Source organism: Chaetodon trifascialis, chromosome 15 (assembly GCF_039877785.1).
Source record: "Chaetodon trifascialis isolate fChaTrf1 chromosome 15, fChaTrf1.hap1, whole genome shotgun sequence".
In the NCBI taxonomy this organism is placed as follows: domain Eukaryota; kingdom Metazoa; phylum Chordata; class Actinopteri; order Chaetodontiformes; family Chaetodontidae; genus Chaetodon; species Chaetodon trifascialis.
Genome location: NC_092070.1, coordinates 18,757,093 through 18,778,386, shown reverse-complemented (window position 1 = coordinate 18,778,386; position 21,294 = coordinate 18,757,093). Strand labels below are relative to the sequence as shown.

Sequence of the window (21,294 nt, the reverse complement as noted above, 5' to 3'; positions counted from 1 at the left end):
TTACATGTAATTTACAAACCACTGAACTACTGTATGTCATTTTTTCAGAAGTTTGTATTGTGTTTTTGGGGCAAAGCCTTTTCATTCATATTTTCACCTGTATGAGCCTGCTGTAACTTATCAGATTTGTTTATTTTGTTTAATCACAACAGCTGATATTGTAATCCTCTGTTTCTTTGTCATCTCTGACTCCAGTACATGCGGAAAAATTGATATTGAGTGATCTGGTTAAATGGAAAACTTTCAGTCCTTGGCTCGGCTCTGATTGACTGCAAGTCTTTGTAAAGTACCTGATTATAGACGCGGGGCCCTTCGTTTTGGTAAATTAAACAAACACTGCAGGACATAACGTGGATCACCCTACCACCACAGGAAATTAGACCAACGTTATGGAAGAGGAAGGCCACGAAGACATCTGGATCAAATACGTCTTTGCCTTGTCTTCATGCAAAATAAACATCAGTGAAGAGTGAAGGCCTGTGTGTGTTTTAGTATTTTTAATGTAATCATTATTTTTGTACTTCTTTCTGGGTGATGCTAACCATATTATTAAATTGGATTGCTCGTATTCTTTTTGTTTTTGCTTTGTTCTGTGTGTTCCTTCAAATATACAATAAAGAATCATTCAGACACTTTTGACCCTGCCTTAATAGTGCAGTAGCTTCTTTAACATTAGACACTAAACAAGCCAACGTTATGACACTGTGAAAACTCTGCTCCACTAGTCTCCACTAGCTCTGTGGCCCCATAAACACAAGCTGACCAAAGGTATAGGAAGAAAAATTTAATAGAAGGCAGTAAAAACAGTGTAAATAAATTAAAAAAAAGTTTGTCTAATTGGTAAAAAAACAGTTTCCAGCCTTGCAAATGAACAAAAGCTCAGATATTTTAGTAGTTACAGTGTTAATGTGCTGCAGTTTGTTTACAATAGTGCAATATAAGACATACAGTAGTTGAGAATAGCTACAGTGAACGCATAAACAGAGTGTTAGACCCATACAAGACATTTGGAGTGCTTTTTGACATCAGTTCAAAAACAGTCAAAAGAGGACATCCCTTACACCACACAGGCAAAATGCATTCAGTTATGAAACTGTACTGCAGGGTGATCGTAAATGTCACAGTTTGAGCATATTTGTGTGGGTGAGGGAGATGGCCTGGTCGAGGGCAGTGCCTCTGTGATAAACATCTGATGTGACCGCAGTGCATTACAAGAGAATTTCACAGTTTAAAAAAAAAAAAACACACACACACACACATTTAAAATCCCATACTGCCTCCTCCCACTTACAATAATCCATTTCCTTCTTTTAACAGCAACTACAGTTCATTCCAGCCGGACTCAAACTGGGAGAGAGGCCTGAGCTTGGGCGAAATGATCCCACCTCCGCTCTATAATGAGTTCTTTTATAACAAGAGATGGACAGATAAATGTGACAACTTGAGGAAGAAGGAATGTCAGTTATTTGGTCGGTTGATAACAAAAGAAAACTCCCTGGGACTATTTAATAACCGAGACTGGCAGTGATTACTTCCAGGCATAGTTTGGAGAAAATCTCTTACAAATTAAATAAGGCCATGACACAAGACAGACAAACTACAGCCTCTTCAAAAGCAAACACTAGAGGCAGAAGGAAAACAGATACACACATGAATAAACCCCCCAAACCATTTGGATGCAAAATATGTTTGGCAGCTCTCGTCCTGTGAAAAGTTACGTTAAAACCAGATCAAGCTCAGAGAGATTAGTGAGAGGAGGCTACTTGCTTTAAAACAGTGACATGTCAGAGCCTTTACAGCGCAGATAACCTTCCAGTATAAACACAGGTTTTCTCCTGCCGAGGTGTGAGTGCGGGGATGGGGGGAGATGGTGCAGCAGGGTGACAAGTGTCTGTGTTTGCGTGTATGTAGGAGTGGTGGTGGTGGTGGTGGTGGTGGTGGTAGGGATTATGGCATGACTGGGTGGCCAGGGGGGTGGGTGGGTAAAACAACGAGCTAGACAAGGAAGCGGACGGTGTGTGTGCTTGTGACAGTTGGTGTTCAACACATAGGGGGGAGGGGGACCAGACGGGATGAGGTTAATTTCTAAAGCTTGTTTTTCTGTGCTGTCATCCAGTTTGCTGTGCCTCAACAGTCGACTCTGCGGAGACTGGACCTACTGAAGGAGTTCCTGCGAGAGAAAAGCAAGACGACAGTGAACGTTTCACTTCAAGTGTTTGGCTTTATTTAGCTGAAAATGGTATCCGAAAATCAACTGAGGTGTAATGAGTGTATGTATGTAAATCTATTTACATTTAGTTTAAGAGGGCTGGGACAAACAACCACTTCTAAAATACATATCTGTCGTCAGTGTTGAAGCGTGGCTCTGGCAGGTGCTGTGACTGTAGCTCTGTTTCTCATTATGCACCAGCAGTCCTCAGAGCCTCACATGCAAACACAGTGCGGACGCCAAAAGCAGATGAAAACAATAAAACATATGGTGATAGTTTCCATAGTCAAACAGGCCACCATACTGAACTGTACCTTCCTTTTAGGAATTAATGTCAAACCCATAATGTGACTGGATTGTTGGTGTGCTTCCATTCACTGCTGACACACACAGAATGCACGAGCCTATGACCTGGAGCATGATAACATTCGGTTTTATGTTGCTCCTCTGTTGGTTTGATGGTATTGGAGAAGCAGCATGGGCTCATTTTGTGTGTTTCTGTGTGTAGGCGTGTGTGTGTGTTTAATGTCTCAAGTTACCGTTGTGTTTGCGTAGTCTGAGCTGGCAGGGTTCTGTATAGCTGGGGGATCTTGCGGTTGATGAGAGGACCCAGAGCTTCTTTCAGTTTATTGTAGTTCCTCTCCAGCTCTCTGTGGTACTCCTTCTGATCTGGTCCAATCAGGGCTTTATTCTTCCTCAGGGCGTCCTCACACCTGCACGAAGAAGAGCCGAGACAACAAGGGGAGTTTGGATTTGTTTTTATTAGTTGCGCAGCAGTCTGCGTGAGGGTCGTGGAGTGTGTCATCACCTCTTAGTGAAGTCTTTAAAGCAGAGGCGCAGTTTGTTGTGATGGCGAAACAGCTTTGGGTCATCAGGAATGTCGGAGAGAAAGACCTGCGCCACCTCAAGGGGGCCCTGTGAGGGGGAGAAACTGTTACACATATGCTAAGGAATGTCTGCCGCTACTTAAAACACTGACCCAGACTTTCAACCACATTAGGATGGGATTAATATTCCAGGGGGATGTGGGCTTTAGACCTTTTAAATGCATTACAGTTATACATCATCAGCTGCAAGTATCTAAATAGGCACCTGGTTGACAGTGGTGCCCACACAGCCCTGCAGCACCATCTGCAGCATCTTGGAGTCTGCAGGATCTTGGTTTGTGGCGAAGGCGAGCTCCTGAGTCTTCTTCTGCATGTCCTCAATGGCCACCTCCATGGGGACAAGAATGATCTGAAGAACCAGAGACAAGGGAAATAACTGACCTTTCATCCCCACGCACTCCATTTGTACGACTGACCAAACATCCTTCCAGGACAGACACCCACCTCCTCCTTGTGGATAACGTTGATGCGAGTCTTGATGTAAGGAAAGGCGTGAGATGTTGTAAGGATGGTTTTGCGTTTGTACTGCTCGTTCAGGTCGCCGTGGGCTCGGCCGTCCAGAGTGAAGGGAGTACAGTACATGAAGGTACGCAGGTTGTAGTTCTTGTCAAAGTAGGTGATTCGTTCCTTTAGCTCGTAAGTGTCAAAGAATGGCTCAACATAGGTGATCTGGAGGTAGGCCTGAAATGAGCACAAGCAGTCATCTGTACAATATCTGTACTGGTATATTATTAGTCACATGCAGTACGTCATGTTACCTTGTTGGGATCCAGTTTGTTTTTGTCCACTGGGTTGGAGTCCTTGATAATTTCAACCACATCATCACCAAACCTCTCTGAGTAGAACTCCTGTGCACCAAAGAGATTCATCTTTAGAAAAATGTTGCCCATAAATCACTAATGACACCTTTATTAGTATCATGGCTAGCTAACGTGCCTCAAGTCTGTGGGAGATCTCAGCTAATTTGGTGATTGATGGCTCTTTGTAGACAAACTCTTGTTCATCCAGGTCTCCAAAGCGGCAGCCATAGAAACCCACCCGGAAGTAGGTCCCAAACAGTCTCTAAATGCTGCAGACGGGATGAAAAAATGAGATGGTTTAGTCTGGAGGTTGAGTGAATTAAAATCAGCTGACGTGGCGGTTATGAGGCACATTTTTAACAAAACAATACACACTGGCTTTTCTAGTTGCCTCAGATAGTTTAAATTGCTAAACAGCAGAAAATAGACAGTTTTGATGTGGTAAGGCTGCAAGTGTATCACTTCCCAGAATTAAAAATCTGATTTGCTTGTTTTTTCCAGACATTGCACATTTTCTTTCTTTTATTCTTAAAAGAGCTACACATCAAGGCTACGAGGATGAAAAGGCTCTTGTTACTGTGTAAAGATGACAGCATATTTAGCAATGAAGGACAAAAGGAAAAATATATATTTAGGCTGGAATGGAAACTATTTTGTAACAGTGGTTCAACTGAACTGTGTCAGAGTGTGAAAGCAAGTTTTGTTTTACTCACCAGCAGCATGCCATTCACACAGGAGGGGAGACAAGAACAAGCAATGAGGAAGAAAGAAAACATTGTCACTGCAAAATAAAAGGGATTTCTGATTTAATTTGACATTAAATATGACATACACAATATAACAAATGAACTTGTTACCTCCCATCCTGAACTCTGCAAAAGTTGAGAAGAAGAAAAGACACATATCAGGAGGAGGAATCCAGGACAAAGCCCATTCTCTCATTAGCGCTAACAGCCCAGTTAATTGCTGGTGATTTCAGGATCAAACTGCCAACTCACTTGGTTGTAGACTTTGTTGAAGGCATCCTGCAGCTTCCCATGGACAGTAGCCAGCTTTTTGAAGTCTCTGTTGGCTTCATGGATGGGCAGCAGAATCTTGTACACTTCATTTATGGCTTCGTACATGGCAGCCTGGAGTTACAGCACAACGGAAAGCCAATTTTACACATTCCAACCGATCACATAACACTCCTTCAGCCGTGGTAATGCCGTAACCTTGCGCTCTGCTAACATGCAGTCTGTAACCATGTGGTTGGAGAATGTGAGTCGTACCATATTAAAGGAGGCAGCTGCTTGCTCCAGGAGGCCCACCAGGCCAGACTCGCTGAAGTACTTCCCAGCACAAATCCCCTCCTCCTCCGGAGACAGGACGTCATCGGATACAGCTGACTCCTCCAGTACGTTGGATGAAATATTCTGAGGGAAGAACAGACGAGTCAGAGCAAACATAAAAAATCCTAATATTTGCTCTTTCGACAACCGTGGGCTTTAGTCTTGGTGCTCTGGTTTCGGCACAACCTCCTACCTCATTCTGTTGCGCATATGTATTGTTTGTAAACAGAGTGAGTCACCAAATTAAACAGCACGCACTGACCTGGAACGTGACACAACCAATTGGCAGGTAGCGGCAATCTTCCAGCATGTTGAGGTATTCTGCCACCAGCGCCGCGCTGTGGACCAGACAGTGGGCAGCTTCAGCATGGTTCCCGCGCTCACAGTGTTTTCCTGCCATGTTCTGAAGCCACGTCAGGCGCAGATCAGGGGAGTTCTGGTAGCCCTTTGCAATCCTGAGGGGAAAAAATAAGAAAATGAATAAAACTAAAAATATCAGAGAATTTAGTTGTGACACTTATTTATGTGCATCACAGTACCTATACATGAGGTCAATGAGCATCTCTGGGTCCTGCTGGTGCTCTTTCATCTTGACAGTGTCAGTAAGAATCATGTGCAGGTTGAACACCAGATCCTGGACCTGAAGTTTCAAAAGTAAAGCACCTCAGTTTTAGCTATTCCAACAGCTCCAGATGGGACTCTGCACAGACAGCGTTACATGCCTGCTCTGGGAAGGGCGTGTCGCGCAGCTCCAGGTCCTCTTCAGCGTACGTCAGGATGGTCTTGAGTGAGCGACGAAGATGCTCCTCGTTGAAGTTTTGTGATGTTCCCACCAGTGATGACAGGGACATGGTGACCTGCATCTTTACTCGTGCAAAGTTCTGGTCCGAGGGGAAAGTCAGGACACGTTAATATCGATTCCTAAAACATCCTGCACATGTTACGTAGATCCATTTTGTGCCTGGTCAGAACAAACACATAAAAATACTAATGATCTACTACACAAAGACAGTGTGTAGACTTACATTTCCAATCTCAAAGTTCTGCCTCATGAGCAGGTAAAGAGAGGCGGAGGCGTGACTTCTGACAGAACTGACACTACTGCTGCAGTGACGCAGGAGGCGCAGGCACAGGTCTGCACAAAGCTCTGTGTCCTCTTCAAACAGCATCTCTGGGAACTACACACACACAAACATGCTTGCTCACTTTCTTTACTCCTGAACACAGAGGTATTAAGAGTGATTCACTATTTATTTCTGTAAAGTTCAAGTTCTTTGTACAATTCTAAAAAAAAAACTGATGCAGAATAGAGAATGAGTAAATATACATATTCAGCTATTTTGTTGTTTGTTTCCCCTAAAAAGTATTAAAATGAATCAGTGGGTCAATGTGTGAAACAGTGACACAAATAAACAGAGAAGGTACATGCATTGAGTTACTGTGATAATATACCAAGCTGAATTAATGTCACATTACTATATTTATTACTGTAACTAGAATAGAGACATTTCACGCAAGTACCTTGAAGACCAGAGCCCTCTGTGTAGTGAAGCAGTGCTGCAGGAAGAGGGCGCTCTGGTTGCCTGCCATGCTGTGGAGGAGCACTCTCAGCACTCCACCCAGAACGCTTTCCTTTAGCTCTGATGCCACCACAGTCTGACATGAGAAAATACAGGAAGTAATTCTACATAAAATGCACAAATACTGTGTGAGGCATCACATCTGCTATGCTGTTTTTCCTGCACAGCTTTACCTTGACTATAATCTCAAGTGTGTCCAGTACAATTAGAGAGGCCTCAGTGGCCAAGTTTCCATCCACCACAGACTCCTGCTCCATCTCAGCTTTAGACCTGTAAGAGGTGTTATTTCACAAGCATCAGCATCACATTTAACCACAATAAAGATGACAAGACAGTATTTTATACCACGTTCATGTTGTGAATTTGAACACAGAAATCACTTTTCTGTACTATGTGCACACATCTGGTGAGACTGCCTTTAGCTTGCATTCATGCACTTGATGTAAAGAACATACTTGTCGACTCGGTCTGCATTTTGTCTCCAGTGAGTGACGTTCTTCCTCCACCTCACGTTCTCCTGGCTGCCGTAGGGACTCCTTTCTGGAAGAGTAAACAAATTACAGTTTCCATAAACAAAAACTTATTAAGACCTCAAACAAGAACAGCTACTGATGCACACACGCGCTACTGTGCTCTCAGGCCACTTACCTCTGTGGCGGCGAACCATCTCCTGACGAGCCCCAATGGTGCCAAGTATGGCCTCCTCTAGCCGGGCCTTCATGTCCTGAGACTTTTTGAACGTTAGGCTGTTGATCCTCTCCAGAGCCTTCTTCCCCTAAGAAAAGAAGTGAGAGGGAGCTAAAATATTGATTTAAGAGTGTACAAAGTAAAGGTATCTCGTCCATAACATCTATGTTTGATACATACAACTAATGACATAAATGAAATGATGCCCTGCAGCCCTGGCATGTCCAAATTAAGCTCCTAATGGGTTTATGACTGATGAATGGCTGTCATAGTAGTGACAGCACCTGCTTATTGTACCTTGTATTCAAAGCAAGAGACACAGAGATGCAGCAGATCCAGCAGGCGGTTGATTTGCAGTACAGACAAATCAGACACCCAGCGCTCCAGGAGGGCTGCATCGGCATTCTTCAGCACCCACAGGAAACACACCAGCAGAGTCCTGCTGCACTCGGCAGACAGAGAGCTGGACTGGCGCCCGGCCTGGTGAAGACAAGCACAGAGACTCAGTGGCAGTCTTCTAATCTGCTTCAGTACAAAATGGCTGTTTACAGTGAGTTAAAAAGGGAAATGACAGAGAGCCACCTACAGGCTGAGAGGAGCAGTTGTACTTAGAAAAAAACATGGAAATGTGTGTAGAGTTACGGAAAGGGCAGCGTGCTCGTCTGTCAAACTGAAGCAGCAGCCTCCCACACAGAGGCAGATCTGTGACCTGTCAGTCTGTAGGGCCCGGGGGAACAGCCTGACCCCTGCTGCTATCACTCACCACTGTCGGCAGTGCAAAAGGGTTGGCTTTGGCATGCGGCAAAGGGGAGCCGGCAATTGCCATGGCAACAGACTGACTGATAGTGTTGCCGCCGTCTGGGTCAGAGTCGTCGGCGTGGGCTGAGGCATGGCGGACCCGAGCGGGCGAGGAGTCTACGAAGAAATAAGAAAATCACTCTCAAGTGCAATGCTACTGGAGATAAAACCATTCTGAGAACGAAATACATGTGTTTGAGAGGGACAGCTTTGACAATATGAGCGGGCTGCGTATGCTGACCAGAGAAGTCGTGGAGCTGATGCAATGTCTCCAGGACGATGGGGATGAGGGGCAGGTAGAGCTGAGCGATGTGGGCTCTGACTTGAGGGTCAGTGTAGCGGGGGTCTGCATCATGGCTGCACAGCAGGGAGTGAACAGCACTAATGGCCTTTTTATGCAGGAAGAAAACTCTGCGGGTAAAACACATGTATCAGTACATTTGTTGTGTTTCTTAGTCTGTTGATCTTGATTCTTGTATTCCAACTTTTGGAGCCTACCCTTCTCCATCAGGATCAAGGATGAGAGAGAGCTCAGTAAGCAGCAGGCCAGACAGGAAGTGCTGCTGGCGAAAAGGGACGGAGAGTTCAAACATGGTGGCCACACCCTGGTCTTGAACCATACTGGAAAACGCTGAACTCTGTGGATACAACAAAGAGGGATTAGATTATGAAACTAATATTTGAGCACTTAAACTCAGTTATACTGTATTTCCCAGCCTGCTCCAGTACCTGTGAGGTGGTGGAGGAGGTGGAGGGAGAGGGCGATGATGGAGGGCTGAGAGTGGAGCACGGCAGGTTGAGGGTGACGTAGTGCTCGTGGCTGCAGACAATACGAGTGAAGTCCATCCTCAAGGCGTTCAGAGAGCTGGGGTTCTGCGCCGTGTGAAGCTTGTTGGCAATCTGTTTAACACGCAAGATGGTTTGAGAGAGAAAAAGCAGTTTTAAAATGTGCGTGGGAGCAGTGGGACTTAAAGCGTGAGGAGGGGAGGGGAGCAATAGAGACCTGTTTGTAATAAGAGCGGATGAGGTTGAACACAAAGCCCCGGTCCATGAGAGACAGCAGGTCATTCAGGAAGAAGGCCAGACTGCTATTTAACCTCTCCACAAGCTCCACATCCTGAGAGAGAGAGGGCGACATTCATGAGGAGAGAGAGGGGAAGGCAATGAGCAAACAAAGGGAGTATGTATCATTACGTAGCAGTGGTGTTCACTTCATTAACAAAACTATGACAAAAAATGTTAGCCAATAATCTTTGACGGCACCAAGGCCATTAAACATTAACCAATTATATAAACACGCAATGTTGATATAATCTGCAGCGTAGTATGGCTTTATGGTCTGTGTACCTTGTGGTATCGACCGGCAACGTCTGCACTGATGGCACAGACAAGCGCAGCGATGTCGTCCACAAAGCGGTCTGGGAAACGCTGGCGTCGAGGAGTGTCCAATTTCGAGGTGAGGAACAAGTGATGTGCCATGCTCTTTGTCTAGAGGAGAGGAGGCAAAAAAGAAAAAAAGTAGTCATTTGATGAAAATGTTGAACATGTGCTTGATAATTAATAGAATCAGTATAAACGCACAAAGGCATACTCACCATGAGCTGGAAGAAAAACCAGGCCTGCTGCAGCGCGGCCTCCCTCACTGTGCTGGTGCTGACCACCCACTGCAATGCCAGCTCCTCATGGAGCAGCTACATGACAACCAACACAGAGCAAATTTTAGCTCACGTGAGGAAACCATTTTGGAAACTAGATGAGCTTTTAGGAATAAAGTGTTTGTTTGCAAGTGTGCAATTGTTACTTATTTAGTCCATAATTCAGGTAAAACAAAAAAAATTTAAATGATTTTAATTAAATAAAAGTGATGATTTAGGTTCAATAGTGACATTAAACAATAATTTAATAGATTAATTAGTACCTCATGAAATCTTCAGACAAACCCAGACACTATTAAATGTCAGTGCGTCAGCAAATTTTCACACCAACTCACAGAAAAAAACGTTAAAATGTCATGAACGGTGATGAATGTTAATGATGCTGGAAGGCGATGAATGTTAAGACATCAAAATGTGTTAGTTTGATCTAAAGAATGGCCCTTTTGCATTTTGTTACAGTAGGTGTCAGTTTTACCTTCTTGGTAATCTGCCTTGTGGGAACTGAAAACAAGGCCACGCTGTCCAGGAAGGCAGACATGCGATTGCAGCTGCGGTCGGTTGCCTGACGTGGAGTGACGGTGAGGTGAACACACAGAGATGAGGATAAGGTGATGTGAAAATGGGTGCATGGAAATGGATGGGTGGCCAGACAACTTTCTATGATGAGTGCAAGACCGGTTAAGATATCTGACGAGCAGCAGGCAGAGATTTTGACTCGCAACAGATATGACAGGATACGTCTGTTACGCAACGGTGACAGGATGAATTGTGAAAGACGGACAAGGTGTAGTTGTGGATGAAAAGGTGTGACAGGTGGGACATGGCAGATTGAGAGTGCGAGAGAAGCAGATATGGATATAATCCCTGAGAGATGAGGGAGCGAATGACCCACAAGAGTTGGTCAGAGATGGTTCAGGATGGAGGTGGTGAGGAAGGGCTAGTGAGGAGGAGGAGGAGGAGGAGGAGGAGGAGGAGGAGGAGGAGGAGGAGGAGGAGGGATTTGGCACCTGCTTGAGCTCACAGCTGGAGTTGGGGTTCCGGCGTAGCACAGATCTGGAGCCCCCAGGGGCATAAGCAGAGTTTACCCAGGAGTGGGAGCGGTCAATGCCCTGCCATAAGCCACCAGAGACACACAAAACACAAACACACAGTGTGGCAAGAGGCAAGGGCACAGTGAGTAAAGGGAAGGTAATCACCGCACAAGAGATTATTAGAAGGATAACTCTGGGAAGAAACGAACGTGAAGGACGAGGAGTGTGGAAAAGTGAAGCGTGACTCAGCAAAGAAAGCATAAGGGGGGGGACAAAGGAAGGGCTGGAGGTACCGTATGAAACACAAGGGACACAGGCAGAAAGCATAATTGCATTGTTGTCAAAAGCAACATCATTATCTGCTGGCACAGAGTTGAGCTTATCGAATCTGCTGTGCGTAGTTGAGACACTATCATCACAACAAAATAAGCGCCAGATATTAGATGAACAGAAAGTCGGAATGTGACAGTTTTTTATCTGCTGGGGACTAGAAATGGAGCATAACAAAATAAGGATTCATTATTTAACAATGCTTGACAAAATAAAATATGAGACAATTAGCAAATGGAATAAATGTGAAAATGAAACAAGAAATTCCTGTGAGAACAAAGTTAGAGCCAATACATGATGCAGATTTCTAACAAAACCTGACAGGAAGAAGACCAAGAAAATGCATAATTTTAAAAACTGAATATTAAGTATTAAACTACTTTCATGACTTTCAAAAACTTCTACACATACCCAGATGTATAGCTCTACCAACAGTAACAAATTTCAAAAGACAGGCACAACTCACCTTGCTCCCTATGATCCTCTGCACCTCTTCGTCCGGAGAGACCGGCGTGCTGGCCAGGTCCGGGTTGGAGTTGCTGATGCTTTTGGAGCGGGACAGATGCAGGCTGGTTGGGCGGGTCGTTGCTCTCGATAAGGTGGCGAACTGCATGGGCATCTCGTACGACTGCGAGCCAGCTACTCATGGAGACGTCACATGGGAGATGTTGGCAAGTCAGCGGCCGCGTGCCCGATCAAATGACCGTAAGCGGCCCAGTGAAAGGCTCTGCTTCTCAGATACAGACTGATGACTCACCTGTCGGGGGCACTGCAGGTTCGGCAGTTGGCAGTCGGAAGCAGTAGTGAATGTAGGAGGACAGCAGGTTGTTGCGGCCATGTTGGTCCTGGTTTCCCTCCAGGTTCTTGTGGATCTGGTTGACCAATAAAGCCATGGCTTCGAAGGCGGTCCGGCCGAGGTTTACTGTAGATTAATTAAGAGTAAGAGCAGCAAGAGATAGAACTTACAACTATGGCTGGAAAATAATTTTATTGCTTCACAAATACTTGTCCTTAATATGGACATTAACGCAATTCTATGCGTCTATCTTAACAGGTAGCATATCTGATGTCCTGTCTTATGTGTCACTGAAGGTGCAAATAATAAGAATGTGGCTGTACAGTAGCATGCCTGTAAATGAAACTGTTTTGTTGCCCAAATGACGAAGAACAGTAATTATCAATCATCATCACATTATCTCAGTGGTTCTCAAACAGCTGCTGCCATGTTTTTGTTGTATCCCCTCTCGTTGTTAATGATTGATAAGTTGTGGAGTGGGAGGCGTGACTTTTTCAGCCTCTGAAGGGGAGCATGACAGAAAAAGTTAGAGGACCACTGCATTATCTACTCCAACTTGTTCCTGGAAGTGCACTTCAAATCTCCAAAAGTAGCACTGATGTAAAACAGCTGTCCTTCACTCACTTACCAATTTGGCCTGAAATGACTGGTGGGAACACGATGAGCTGAATGAGCTTGTTGAGCAGTTGGTGCAGGAACCTGACGCAGGTATCCAGCAGGGCCCCTCTCAGTGCGGCCATGCTGGCCTTCAGCTCGCCCTCCATGTTTGCTTCAGTGATGATGACGTCCTTCAGGCGGAAGGGGAAGGAGTACTCCTCCAGAACATACACTAGAGTGAAGAACTTATCCAGGTAGGGGTCCTTGAGTTGCCAAGAGAATAAAAATTAAATAGAACTTGAACCAGGTGCATTTTAATTAGGCAGCAATTTTGCAATCAGAGTTTTTGATTTTGCTGAGAATCCAAAATGAATTTTAAAGCAAGTTTGAGGACATATGCAATTATTTGGTGGAAAAAGCTAAATCTGAGTTGTTGGCATCCTAACTGCCGGTAATATGTTCCAGTTAGTTTTTATTTTATTTTCAGAGAAAAACAAAGGCCATTTAAATTAACAACAGATGAAAAATATGGATGTTATTAGGAATAATTAATTACAATTTCAGAACCTTCTGCAGTAACACTAACCTACATCCAATAGGGCGTTTAGTATTAAAAGCATATTTGTGTACCTGAGTGTGAACCGAGGAGGCCGCCGACACTTCAACACTGAACACTCCTTTGTGATTATCCACCCACTTCATGCCTGGGAGCTGAACCTTCAACAGAGCGACATGCAACTCATTTAACACTCAGTCACGTCACAAAGGAGCAGGTAATGGCAGGCAAACTGATATTCACACAATCTCTTTAAACACACTCACGTCGGGGGTGAGTACAGAATAGCTAGGTGGGGGCTTTTCCACAGAGACAGGCAAACTAAAGGAGCCGGTGCGCAGTCGGCCATGCTGCATCAGAGGGATCCACTGCAGGCAGAAAGACAGACATGCTCTCACCGATGGCAAGACAACAGAGAGAATTATCAAACACGAGAGCTTCTGGGTGGGAGTATTAAATGTGGACCAGCTGAAGGAGTGAGCTCACAGTGTAGCCCACAGGGCTCTCCAGAGGAGTGTTCTGTTTGGGCTGGCAGCTGATGTGGTAGAAGGTGAACAGCAGATGGTGGTTGTCTGTCAGATTGGCGGGAATCTTCATCTTCATCTCCTCATAGAACTCAGGAGACCTGAGCAAGAGTTAAAAACAACATTTAAGGAAGACACTGTGAAACAGGAAGCGTTGGACAGGCTCCAGTGGAAGGTCGACAGTGAGGGTTAACAGGTGATTGAGACTTACTTGTTATGGTAGATGACAGCAGTGTACGCATCACTCATGAACTCAGCACAACTCGACTTTCCAAAGATGACCTGGTCAAATAGCAGGGTGTAAATATAGCAGTTTCATGACCAATGAGCAATAGGAAGAACTATTTTGGTACAATCATCTTCACCACAATCAAATCAATATATTATCCGGTCCATATATGACGCTTTGCTCATTTTGTTTGTATCTGGTTTGAGCTGAAAACCTTTTTCAAACATTAAAGAGCTCCTCCTGGCTAAGATGCTGGTGTTTACACTATGAACAACAGAGCTGTACTCAGCAGCCTCTCAGTGAACACGGCCGGACTGCAACCAAACACAAGCCTCCGAGGTTATATTAATAGACTTTGAGTCACAAAGTGGTATTATGAGACAGGACAGGCCAGGGCTAGCTGGGCAGGATGCTAACTTCAGGAGATATCTCTGTTATTTCTTCATATTCTGTTAATAATTCTACATACTTTTGCACCTTTAAAGATAGTTTGCAAACACTGATATAATAACAGTTTGCATGGGGTATTATAAATAGATGTATACATGTTGAGTATTGCAGACCTGTAGACTTGAGAGGTAGCTGTGAAAAGAACTGCAACAACCAAGCAGTGCAGTTAATGCTGTGTCAGGAAAAATTATTCTGCCTTCACTTGCCAATACTGTCTGACTGCAGTCGTGTTATCAGTAAATGAGCACACTGTAAATTTTAGCCTTCCAAGCACACAGGTGGGGAGTGTTTGATACGCCAAAGGTAAATTTCAGTTTAAACACTGCATCACCTATTTGATATTCAATAAACAAATCAGACTTATACAACTAACAATATATAACACCAAATGTCACTAAACTTTCCTTCTCTGTGCTCAAAAATATGCCTCTTTGAAGAAGTTCATTCTCCTGAGAAGACATCATATAGTGTTCCACTGCCTCAAGCTGTTGACTTGAATTTCATTTCCCTGAGAGCACCACAATCACGTCACTTGATTATCCTCGACTGTGACTCACCGGCAAAGCTTGACTGGGGTCCTCTCCCGCCATGAACTGAACCTTCACAGCAATGTTCCTCACTGAGCCCTGACGACTGCTGAAGTTCAGACTTTGCGGGTAAACGTAGAGCAAGTTCCTAAGACAAGATGAAGCAAGGCAGTGAATGAGAGAGACAGAAAGATGACAAGGACAGATTAAATAAGTAAAAATAAAAGTGCAAAACCATGTAGGAGTTAAAGAAACATTGCTTGTTGGTTAACTGTACATAGACGATAAGAGTCATACTATACTAATCATAGGATGGCAGTTTCACACCCTGATTCCAACTTGTCACATTTTTCAACAATATCACACCTACAACCAGCCTACAAAAACATATCCTGATTCTCAGAAAAGAAAAAGATAAAGGGTTTCGTGTGTCCACATGGGAAGAGTGTGACACGGTGTTGGATTTGCATGGTGAAAGTCACCTTAACCCCCATCCAAGACAAACATTAGAGGTAACATCTGTTCATAGTTTGAAACAGCTGATTTTATTTGTTTTAAAGAGGCAATGACACACCGCAAAATCACAAATCTTTGAAAGAATATTAAATAAGATTTACTGCACAGATTGCGATACATCAGTCCTACATGCATTGTTATGTGTGTCGCATGTGTTTGCGACCTACATGACAAAATTAGTATGTTTGGGGTTAAACATCAGGGCGAGGTCACTGAGGCTAAGGCCACGGACAAGACCTGCGATCGAACCAGCTGAGCTAATGTTTTACCACGGTATTGCATGTACACATCCAATATAAGGCGCACTGATCGCCCTTCAAATTCATCAAACACTGGATGCTCTGATGATGCTAACCTCTCCACGGCTGTCACAGGCAAGAGATTTTACGCCAAACAAACTTTCCCTTTAACTGGCTGATTTTCTGGAAAGGAAACCACAAACTTCTGAACAACTGAGTGAAACAGACAACTGGACTACAGTGAGTTTGTAAGCGACTGGTATTATGAAGATGATCTGGGGCCTGTGTCTGCTTTGTTTGGCTGGGGGTTTAAGAGCAGTCCACGCAACTCCAGCCAGGAAGACCGGCAAGATGGACAAGGCTGCGCCACACGAAGAAGTCAACGTGCTCATGTTTGGTGTCATACAGCTGAGCGAATCTGTTAACTATGTTTATGAGACCACAGAGGCAAAGATGGCAAAAATCAGCCAGACTTTGAAGAGTCATGAGGGGACTCTCCAAAAGCTGGGGAGGGAGACTGCGCAGGCTGCAGAGGTGGAGAAACAGATGAGAGAGGTGATACAGTTGCTACAGGTAAGAAAACACACGTGGTGGTTGTGTTATTACAGGAAAGATAAACACTGAGAATTACACTCAAACTGCAGATCTACAAGACACAACACGCAGGAGCAGAGGAAGCCAGAGGAAGCACATCGATAATCTAAAATCTCCATCAGATTATTCCTGGTTAGACATAACAAAGCAGCACTTTGATTTCCAAAAATGTTAAAGACAACAATACCTATACTATATCTACATGAACCCTTGTGTAACTGTTCATGTTTGGGCACCTCACTCTGTGTCTTTCGTATGAGCCATAATCACAATATCATTTCTAAATTATTCTCCTGATGTTTATGGATCAATCTAGCTCTTTTATCCAAGTTAAGAGAGTGAGCGTGTCATTAGAAATTACTGCATTTTACACTGTTGTAATTGCAGCTGCCAGCTGCGCTGGGACGGTTGTTGGGGGAAGAGGATAATGCCGGCAGATGCTCTTTTGACAGGCCCAGACATCCGAGCAACAGGCTCAGACCAAGATGACGAAAGACTGGCTGGCAAGCATTGAGGAGGAAGAGATGGAGCTGAAGACAAAGGTGAAGAGGCTGGAGATGCGTCTCGACAACTCTGTACCCCCCAACATCAAAGAGCTGCAGGTAACTACTTACAGATGGAAGAAACAACAGGCACCCAGCAGCTTAACATATCTGACTACCAGTCACTGATTCACTGACACACAGTAAATATGTTCTATTTTTTAGGCGAGAGCAGAGGAGCAGTCCGATATCCTGAGAGGTTTACGGCATTTGATCCAGTATCAAAAAGAGAACATTGACAGTCAGAGTGATCACATCTCCAAGCTGCAGAAGATGGTGAGTCACCTGTTCAAAACATCTGATTTTCAGAAATTGTGATTTCATTGATTTACTGTATTTTACCGTTTTAACTTCCTTCCTCCAGAGTGAAGCTATGACATAGTTCATTAAAGATCACCCCTGATGTCTCCCTGTCTACGGGCTCTTAATGCGACAAGTCCATCCATATCCCACCTCACTGTCACTGCACTCCCCTCCAACCCTGCCATGTGGACTACAGATCTACTGTGTGGCCAGAGAATACTTTCTTTTTTTGTTAGTACTGTGATTGTGTCCGTGCTTTTGTAGCTCTTATCCATTTTTCATGTAACTGTTTTTTTTTTTTTTGGCATCTTGTGTTTCTCTTGACTTTGAAGTGCTTTGTAGACTTTGTTTTTAAAAATAACCACTCAAATAAAGTTGTTAAATTATTACAGTTTTTGTTTCACCAAGCAGTATCTTGTCTTATTTGTAAGTACAAACATAAAAAAAACTGTTTGAAATTCAGAACCTGCTGTCCTCTTGGCTGAAAACTACAAACTGGAGTTAAGGCAGAAAGAAAATCCATATCCAAACAAACACAATAAGCTATGCATGCAGCGACAGGGTGGATGTATATTTGTTCTACTAGTGTTAGTGTTAGTGTGTGCGATACGTGAACACTCACCTATACGTGGTGTGTGGCGTGTACACATAGCGAGCAGGGAACTCCAGCACCTCTTTGGTTGGGCGAACACGTGGGTCGGGGTAAGGTTTCACATGAAGCAGCTCCGGTGACAGACAGTAATGAGGCGAGTCCGGAGCTGGAGAGATGTCAATCTTCAACTGGGCTGAGGGACAAGTCATGGATGCACAACATGATCACAAATTGTCCATAAACTTTTACACATGACTTCAGACAATTTCACATGAACATTTTGACTGTGAGCATATCGTGCTTACCGGTGACAGGCCTCAGGCGTCGCAGGACAGAGGACGGTCTGCGCATATCTGCCAGGTACTTGTAGAGGTCCTCATCACTCAGTCTGTCCCCCTCCTTCATGGACACAAACAGAACAGCAGACTTTGTATTGACATTACATAAAATCATTTGTCATGCCAGAATAATGGCCAAAGCAGTTTGATTACTTGTGTCATTTCTTTTGTCTCTTCAGTGACATGTGATGCAAGTCAAAAGAAATGATTTGTAATAGTTGGTTTGGCTTTGGTCATTTACAGTGATACTTGCTTTATTAGTAAAACGATTAGTAATTTGGCCACATGACAGTCAATATAACTGTAACAACATTAAGCACTGATGAGTCATATGCATTAGCATTAGACGGAGTCTGACCTGTTTGAAGAAGTTGGTGACGGTCAACGTTGCTGGACGGAAAGTGGCAAAGTTACACATGTCATCGCCAATACTCATCCGCTCAAAGCCCTTTTTCTTTCTCTCATTCCATGTCCCATGACCTTTTCGCTCTGCAAGGAAGAAAATCAGATAGTATTAGAAAGGCATGTGCATGACTGTACTTAATGTTACTTTTCGCACAGTAAATTGTTTAAGAGTTAATAATGCTCTGTGTGCATGCATATGAAACACTGTATAAAATTAAGGACACGTTTGAAGTCAGCAGTACCAGAGTCAGAGTCAGGGTCCGACCGATCCAGACCTCCCACACTGCTGACGATGTTGAGAAGGTGAATGGCCGTCCAGGCAAAAGGCATACGAAAACGGCCAAGACGACTACATGACTGCTCTGCCTGCAGACGCAGCTTCTCCAGCTTCTCCTTGTGCTGAGGCAGGATGAGTGGACAAGATGTGATGAAAGCAATCAAAGACAATGAAAGGATTCAAATATAGCTGCCAACAGAGTTGACCTGCCAAAGAGGACGGTAAATATTGCAGCTATCTAGACAGAATTGAGTAACAGTTGTGACTCGATGATACTGGGGCTGCCACTCTTTTGTAATGTTACATTTCAAGGGCTTTCCAAGCACTTTTCAAGGACGAAGTATTTCAAACTTAAGGGCCAACAATTCACATATGCCAGTTTAACAAAGCACAGCACTACAAAAAGACTTGACTGGTTTACCTTAATTCAATGGCAGTAGAAATGTAAGATCAGGCCCACCCAGGAATAAAGGGAAAAAATGCTTTTATTCCATCAGGGTTAATATAGATCTAAATCGTGGTACCAGTTTCCAAAGACAACTGGACTTGTACTTGGACTAGGTGCATCCAAAGTCCAGATGTCTTTGCCACCGTACTATGCTAATCAGGCAATGTCTCATTCCTCAGGAACCAGGATGTCGCTTAGAGGATGAGATATGGGCCTAGTCTAGTTGTCTGACGCGCTTTGCCAAAGATCCGCCGAGACAGGAATAACTTAGAAAAACGTGATTTAATAAAAAAAGCAATCAACTTAAACAGTGCATACAAACTTAAAGAAACAGCGATCAACGGACTTTACGTGCATGCATGCGGTCAACAAAAAATATGGCGACCCACTCAAACCTCTACCCTTGTGAACTCAGGTGAACAGGTGCTTAAATCAACTAAGTGACACCGCCCATATTCCCGTGACCCAGATTCCACAAATCACTGCCACCAATCACAAAAAAATACCAAAACAAACCAAGAGCATAATCATAAACCTTTACCTTGCCTTCATGGCTCCTACAAATAGAAACCATTTTAGGCCCCACACAAAAATAGTTAGAGCTAAACTGAACAGCCGCTAACAGCCAGTGTCACTTTGTCAAGCGTTTGTTATGTTGCAAAACATTTCGTGTGATGAAAAATGTGATTTTATTATAAGGCCATTATATAAAATGTAACAAAAAAGACATAAAAACTCTGAACATTAGCGGCCATTTCTTCATTAAATCAGTATGTGCAACTCAGTTGTACCTATCACAAATTGTGAAGACACTATGTTGCTATTTGACTTTTCATTCATTTTTGAACATGGCCTTCACACTCACCCATCCATATTGTCTCTTCAATGAAGAACTAAACTAACTTCTTGCATCAAAAGAAAATCAAAAAAACAAAACAAACAAAAAAAAAAAAAACGGTTTTCAGGGGATACCACTCAGACCTGAGACAGGCCCGGTGCTGAAGTCTATACAATGCCCCTGGTATAGAGCACTGTGGTCTAGGGTCATTGACACGGTATCTGCAAGGCATGTGACAGTGGTCAAAGTAGGGTTAAAAAAAAAAAAGCGCTCCCGTTATTGTTGACGGTGGGAGGGAGCGAGAGGTGTGTGCACTTTAGACCTAACCTCGATGCAGAGACAAAAATACGCTGAGTACAATACACAGTGTAACAGTGAGGTTTTTTTTGTTAAAGAGTCAAGCAGTTGACAGAGACAGAGACTGCTTTTGTGTTTTTACATTTCTGACATGTTGCTGAACACAAATGCCGTGTTCTTGTGTGTCAAAAACGTAGAAGTATAAAGTTATTTCTCTAGTCAAAACATAGCAAGCTAGCTAATATCAAAAGAAAGAGCATGAGCTGTAAGCTGCGCAGCATTATCTGACGTGATTCTAAACTAAGCCTGTAATTTTGTGGTGAGCACATGAACACACAGCATAATTAATCACTTCAACAAAGAGCACACACATTCATTATTTTCTCTAGATAGCTGGAGGGGGCTAACCGTGTGGGCTGCGTAGGCGACCAGCCACATATTTGAGGCAGGAACACCTACGAGACAGTGCGAAAGCTAATGACACAGCAAATTGCTGTGTGCTTGCAGCCTCTACAGACAGTGACGGATAGGAAGAACGTGTATCAAGCTCGGCCCTGTGCTCCACATGGATAAAAATGGTACCAGGGGTGAATTTTAGCACACAAGGCTCAAACTCAGAAGCCACATCCAAGCACTTTTAAGGACCGCTTTACTGCTCAGCAAACACAAGCACTTTCATGGTCTTGATAATTATTATTTTTTAATCCAAGCACTTTCAAGCACTTTCCAGACCTGTGGCAACCCTGCAGTCAACTAGCACTCTGGCTGCCGGGTCTGAGCATTGCAGTTCAAAACACATTTTTGGCTCATTTACCTTGGAGGAATCTGACTCTTTCATGACCATGTAGGGTTCACAGCACTCTCCAATGTCTCCTTGTTGAAGGACTTTCTCAAGCTGAAATACATTCACATCATTAA

The 21,294-nt window shown here is 43.8% G+C and overlaps 1 protein-coding gene across 4 annotated transcripts in view; it reads right to left on the bottom strand.

Moving 5' to 3' along the window:
• Nucleotides 1-771: 771 nt before the first annotated feature.
• Nucleotides 772-21,294, bottom strand: part of dock6 (dedicator of cytokinesis 6) — a 36,221-nt gene continuing 15,698 nt past the window's right edge. For 2 of the 4 annotated variants that reach the window (XM_070980956.1, XM_070980954.1), the window contains exons 10-49: nucleotides 21,191-21,271; nucleotides 18,759-18,915; nucleotides 18,470-18,600; nucleotides 18,079-18,172; nucleotides 17,804-17,966; nucleotides 15,018-15,135; nucleotides 13,993-14,063; nucleotides 13,744-13,882; nucleotides 13,524-13,625; nucleotides 13,332-13,418; nucleotides 12,733-12,964; nucleotides 12,066-12,230; nucleotides 11,775-11,947; nucleotides 10,955-11,056; nucleotides 9,888-9,983; nucleotides 9,640-9,780; nucleotides 9,296-9,409; nucleotides 9,022-9,192; nucleotides 8,791-8,930; nucleotides 8,534-8,703; nucleotides 8,258-8,409; nucleotides 7,792-7,974; nucleotides 7,456-7,582; nucleotides 7,263-7,347; nucleotides 6,981-7,077; nucleotides 6,749-6,883; nucleotides 6,253-6,405; nucleotides 5,950-6,108; nucleotides 5,767-5,867; nucleotides 5,490-5,682; nucleotides 5,168-5,311; nucleotides 4,895-5,026; nucleotides 4,754-4,768; nucleotides 4,033-4,158; nucleotides 3,855-3,944; nucleotides 3,541-3,777; nucleotides 3,302-3,445; nucleotides 3,018-3,124; nucleotides 2,749-2,922; nucleotides 772-2,170 (exon numbers count right to left, since the gene is read on the bottom strand). In XM_070980956.1, the coding sequence (XP_070837057.1) occupies nucleotides 2,128-2,170; nucleotides 2,749-2,922; nucleotides 3,018-3,124; nucleotides 3,302-3,445; nucleotides 3,541-3,777; nucleotides 3,855-3,944; nucleotides 4,033-4,158; nucleotides 4,754-4,768; nucleotides 4,895-5,026; nucleotides 5,168-5,311; nucleotides 5,490-5,682; nucleotides 5,767-5,867; nucleotides 5,950-6,108; nucleotides 6,253-6,405; nucleotides 6,749-6,883; nucleotides 6,981-7,077; nucleotides 7,263-7,347; nucleotides 7,456-7,582; nucleotides 7,792-7,974; nucleotides 8,258-8,409; nucleotides 8,534-8,703; nucleotides 8,791-8,930; nucleotides 9,022-9,192; nucleotides 9,296-9,409; nucleotides 9,640-9,780; nucleotides 9,888-9,983; nucleotides 10,955-11,056; nucleotides 11,775-11,947; nucleotides 12,066-12,230; nucleotides 12,733-12,964; nucleotides 13,332-13,418; nucleotides 13,524-13,625; nucleotides 13,744-13,882; nucleotides 13,993-14,063; nucleotides 15,018-15,135; nucleotides 17,804-17,966; nucleotides 18,079-18,172; nucleotides 18,470-18,600; nucleotides 18,759-18,915; nucleotides 21,191-21,271 (5,244 nt within the window). In that variant the 3' untranslated portion in view covers nucleotides 772-2,127. Of the gene's footprint in view, nucleotides 2,171-2,748; nucleotides 2,923-3,017; nucleotides 3,125-3,301; nucleotides 3,446-3,540; nucleotides 3,778-3,854; nucleotides 3,945-4,032; nucleotides 4,159-4,753; nucleotides 4,769-4,894; nucleotides 5,027-5,167; nucleotides 5,312-5,489; nucleotides 5,683-5,766; nucleotides 5,868-5,949; nucleotides 6,109-6,252; nucleotides 6,406-6,748; nucleotides 6,884-6,980; nucleotides 7,078-7,262; nucleotides 7,348-7,455; nucleotides 7,583-7,791; nucleotides 7,975-8,257; nucleotides 8,410-8,533; nucleotides 8,704-8,790; nucleotides 8,931-9,021; nucleotides 9,193-9,295; nucleotides 9,410-9,639; nucleotides 9,781-9,887; nucleotides 9,984-10,422; nucleotides 10,510-10,954; nucleotides 11,057-11,774; nucleotides 11,948-12,065; nucleotides 12,231-12,732; nucleotides 12,965-13,331; nucleotides 13,419-13,523; nucleotides 13,626-13,743; nucleotides 13,883-13,992; nucleotides 14,064-15,017; nucleotides 15,136-17,803; nucleotides 17,967-18,078; nucleotides 18,173-18,469; nucleotides 18,601-18,758; nucleotides 18,916-21,190; nucleotides 21,272-21,294 lie in introns of all 4 variants that reach the window. The other 2 variants (XM_070980957.1, XM_070980955.1) reach the window with 2 other exon arrangements.